General features: G+C 37.5%; 1 protein-coding gene across 1 annotated transcript in view; it reads right to left on the reverse strand.

Moving 5' to 3' along the window:
- LOC132113470 (FACT complex subunit SSRP1-like) overlaps nt 1-2,212 on the reverse strand; it is a 12,536-nt gene extending 10,324 nt beyond the window's left edge. Inside the window, exons 1-3 of the mRNA XM_059521244.1 lie at nt 2,052-2,212; nt 1,368-1,423; nt 1,039-1,224 (exon numbers count right to left, since the gene is read on the reverse strand). Coding sequence (XP_059377227.1) covers nt 1,039-1,224; nt 1,368-1,421 — 240 coding nt within the window. The 5' untranslated portion in view covers nt 1,422-1,423; nt 2,052-2,212. The remainder of the gene's footprint in view (nt 1-1,038; nt 1,225-1,367; nt 1,424-2,051) is intronic.
- Nucleotides 2,213-5,000: the final 2,788 nt, after the last annotated feature.

Raw genomic sequence — 5,000 nt, forward strand, 5'->3', positions numbered from 1 at the left:
TCTGTTTATTTATCCAGCGCTGCGCAATCACTTCCACATGTCACTCCAGCAGGTGTGTGTGTGTGTGTGTGTGTGCTAACGAGCTTGGCACTGGACAGCGAGTCCCTCACGATCACATTAACATCACACAAACGGCTCGCAACCGTCCTCAAAACATGGCTTTTTTTCCCTGATGTGAGGATTGAATAATGATGTTACATGCTACAGATTCTTCCAGATACGCTACACTGCTTAACAATAAACACCAAACACCATGACATCACACACACACAGCAAATCCATTATTAGAGACCAGTGATTAAGCCCTGGAGAAAAGCATTCCTGAAACCTCTTGATCTCACACACACACACACACACACACACAGTACTTCCTCTGACACAAAATAAAATGCACTTAAGCAGAAGCAGAAAGGAAGCATTACATTTAGGGCTGGGCGATAAACACCATCAGGTCGAGATCGCAATAAAAAGTCAATTACGATGAGCTACTAGATACACAGCCCTTCAAAATAAAAGTCTGGTTTGACTTGAAGAAATTATAACAGAAACATATTGCTATTGAATAATAAAATAAAAGTAATTAGTATTTTTAAGAAATTTATCTTTTCATTCATTTAGTCAAGTGTTGCGCAGCATTGAGCTTGAAAATACAAATGCAATGTTCTGTTGTAATTTCATTCGATTACATTTTAAATGAATGATCATTTCATTTCATTAGACACCATTTGTGATAAATTTGTACCGAATCCAAACAGGGTTTAGTTGGAAAAACGTCTGTTTTACAATTTTCCTGAAACTATAGGTGTTATTAATCTGTTATAAGTCAGTATAGTCCGACCTAGCCATCAGTATCTGTAAAAATCCACCATCGGTCGCCCATTAGTTTATTCTCAAGGTCTGACAAACATGTGGAAACTCTTTCCTTCTCTATTAATGCTACATAAATAACACGATAAATATCGATCTCAGTATTTTTGGCCATATCGCCCAGGCCTAACATCATTTCTGGATCCGCAGCCCTTCTGGCTCAGTTCTCACGGTGTCTCTGAAGCCGTCGTATCTGTAGATGTGTCCGGTGCTGGTGGCCAGTTTGATCCCGTGACCGAGACAGACGCGACGCCACTGGGCCGCAGACAGCTCCGGAGCCGGGATACTGTCCACCTTCCCTGTTTTATGGCTTTTATAAACCACCGACTGCTTGCTGAACCTCAGGCGGCCGTCATTCTGACAACAAACATGAACAGTAAAGAGAGGAGAGCATTAAGAGGCCATGTACCACTCCACAGCATCCACTATATGCAGAAAAACTCTAAAATCTTTTTTCTTGGAAACCTAGAAAATTTCTAAAACGGTTCAGCATCACTTACCCAAGATCCCTTCAGCTCCGTATGAATGTTATTAAACTCCAGAGTGTCTCCCATCTCTGTGAACAAACAAAAATATCAATACGCAGCCATGAAATAACATGACATTCATCAGCAGACAAGATTAAATCATTTATATTAGTCTTTTCCTCGCCCTGAAGACTTCAAATCACTTCTATGTAAGCTGTACTTTCTCTAAGCACGCTCATCTCCAGGGTTGCCAGGTCTGCGGTTTTTTCAGCGGAATTGAGTTACGTCAACACTACTTCAAAAACGTGATATTTAGACATATTTAACCAGGGAAACATCTAATAAAACGTGTATTTTACCCGCCGGATATATAGTTGTGAAAGTGGAACCTCATATTAGTTTTGCTTAAGAATTTGTGCGGGATTAATTATACAAATTTGGCAACCCTTTACAGTCTTTACAGCTGTAAGTTACTCGTGTCCATCTGGATGCTATTACAGTAGAACAGCGGCTGTGAGCGTCTTAACTCACACAGACAGCATTTTATTTATCACTGGCTGTAAATATCGCATTATAGAGTATGTTTAGGGCTAGAAATGCTAAGTCAGAGACCTGGCAGCTGTTCGCACACATGTGGAGCGGACGCGATTCACTCAACCGGCTTCACTTCACTTCAGCTGTAAACAATACACACTTTCTCGGCTCGCACGCACTTACTGGATGAAGAAGGACTTTGTAAATGTATAGTTGTGTTTCCCGGGGGTGAAGATATTTGATGTAAACACACACCGATAACTGCAGCGATCAAGCTCTTCTATTCTCCGGTTTCCCGCGTCAAACCTCCGGCTTCTGAATACAGTGAACCGGAAGAAGTGTTGAAGGGTCACGCGTTTCCATGGCACCGCACCGTTATTCTTCATATATATTTAATTGGCTTTAACTATTATTAAAGCAGTCTATATTACTTTAACTGAAAAGAAAAAAAACAACAACATTGAATTACAACGTTTATTTCATATATATATATATATATATATATATATATATATATATATATATATATATATATATATATATATATATATATGTATACGATAAAGAGAACCTTTAATGTTATGAATACATTACAATCATATTATTAAATATCTTAAAATATGTTTGAAATATTAAAATGTTATTCTTAACATTCAAATGTAATTATTAATATAAAATTTATTGCCCTTCACACACACACACACACACACACACACATATATATATATACACACATATATATATATAAACCTAACCTAACTTAGATTCTGCTTTTAATAAAACTATATATAAATGTATATGTTACTGATTCCAGATTACATGACAAAAAGTAACACTTTAGGTAATAAAATCAGATACTTTTGATCACAATCGTTTATCACATTGATTTGAAAAAGATAAAGAAAAGATCTTGTAACATATTGATAAAAAATACAGAGGAAGAAAATATATTCCATTCTCTGTTATTAGCGTGAAGTGAATTAAACATTACATCAAGGTTTCCCAAACTGGGGTTCATAAAGGAACTGCAATGAAAAGCTAATAATGAATTAAATACAACCAATTCAAATTCAAATATGTCATTTTATTACATTTTAATAAATTATTTTAAAATAACATCAATCAAAATTAAATGCTTACTTAAATCACATGCACATATGATAGCCTACTTATTTATTAAAATATTTCATTTAAAGTACTTCAAGTAAATATAAAAAGTCAAAGAGGTTTGGGAATTTTAATGTGTTCAAATGAATTCATATATTTTTTAGAATTTTCAGTTTAATTAAAGCAACAATAAATAACAATCTGTAAATCTTGAGATTGTTACAATCTTGGGTTAAAAAAGTGTCCCTGCTGCTGAGGCTAAAGGCACACAGTAATTAACATGATAATTAATAGATGGCTGACTCTTCCATTTGTTGACATGGCATGGTTAGATTCAGAAGGTAAATATCATTTATTATGATGGGTCTCCATATCAGAGATAATAACCATGTTACAAAAAACAAAACAAAAAAACTTTATATTTAATAAACATGATATTAAACATAACATATAATTAAATATCATGTGTTGTCACTACTGTAAATATATATAAAATTATTACTGGATCTCCTGCAATACTTTCAGAATCTTTACTTATTAAAATTATATAAACTGACTCAAATGATTCGCGAGCCTGCTCCAAACATCCAAACTGATTAAAATGATTCACGCTCCGAACTCCCAAGCTAACTCAAATGATTCGCGAACCCACTCCGAACTCCCGAACTGACTCAAATGACTCGCGAACCCCAAACTGACTCAAATGATTCGCGAACCCGCTCCGAACTCCCGAACTGATTCAAATGATTCGCGATTCCCAAACTGACTCAAATGATTCGCGAACCCGCTCCGAGCTCCCGAACTGATTCAAATGATTCGCGATCCCCAAACTGACTCAAATGATTCGCGAACCCGCTCCGAACTCCCGAACTGACTCAAATGATTCGCGATCCCGCTCCGAACTCCCAAACTGACTCAAATGATTTGCGATCCCCAAACTGACTCAAATTATTCGCGATCCCGCTCCGAACTCCCGAACTGATTCAAATGATTCACGCTCCGAACTCCCGAACTGACTCAAATGATTCGCGATCCCGCTCCGAACTCCCAAACTGACTCAAATGATTCGCGAACCCGCTCCGAGCTCCCGAACTGATTAAATGATTCACGCTCCGAACTCCCAAACTGACTCAAATGATTCACGCTTCAAACTGCCAAACTGATTCAAATGATCCGCGAACCCGCTCCGACCTCCCAAACTGACTCAAATGATTCATGATCCGAACTCCCAAACTGATTCAAATGATTCGCGAACCCGCTCCGAACTCTCGAACTGATTCAAATGATTCGCGAATCATAACCAGGTGAGCAGATCGCTCTCTCACTATTTGATTGCTCTAGTCTTTATCCACTCATCATCATCCTCCACCAATCAGAACACACGAGAACTCTTTGACCACAGCTGCTGTGCTTCTAAAGCTCTTGCAGCAGCTCAACACTGGTTTTCTCTGAGGTGGTCGGATCACATCAGATTGTGGTTAATCTTGCAGATCATGACTTATATCTACTCTTCCTCTCCCTGCAGTTTGGTAATATAAAGATTCCTGCTTTGAACTCCCACCTCTTATGTGGGTTTTATTGTTCTGGGTCTGAATTTGGGCTCCTGGGGTCTCAAAAAAGAAACCTTTTCAATCTCCAAGGTGAACGTTATGACGACATGGGAAAAAAAGTGCGACTTTATATTCGGACGGGACTAGTTTTACAGGGGTTCGTTAGAGAATTTGTGTTTCACATATGTATCTTGGTGATTTAAATCCCGTCCGAATCTGCCACGTCTGTGTTTTTCTCACACAACCTCTCTGTGATTATTCCAGAACAAATTACCTACTGTTTTTCAGCAAACTCTAAAGTTTAGAAAACTAGTCCCGTCCGAATAGTCCGGAAAATACGGTAACTTCGACATACGAAAAGTATTTGATTTATTGTATATTATACTTTATTGATTTAAAGTATTGATTTATTTTCACACAAAATCTATTGCTCCATTAATGTTCAATACACCGTAGGCTATATATTTTTTCAGCA

The sequence above is a fragment of the Carassius carassius genome, chromosome 33 (assembly GCF_963082965.1).
Source record: "Carassius carassius chromosome 33, fCarCar2.1, whole genome shotgun sequence".
Taxonomy (NCBI): Eukaryota; Metazoa; Chordata; class Actinopteri; order Cypriniformes; family Cyprinidae; genus Carassius; species Carassius carassius.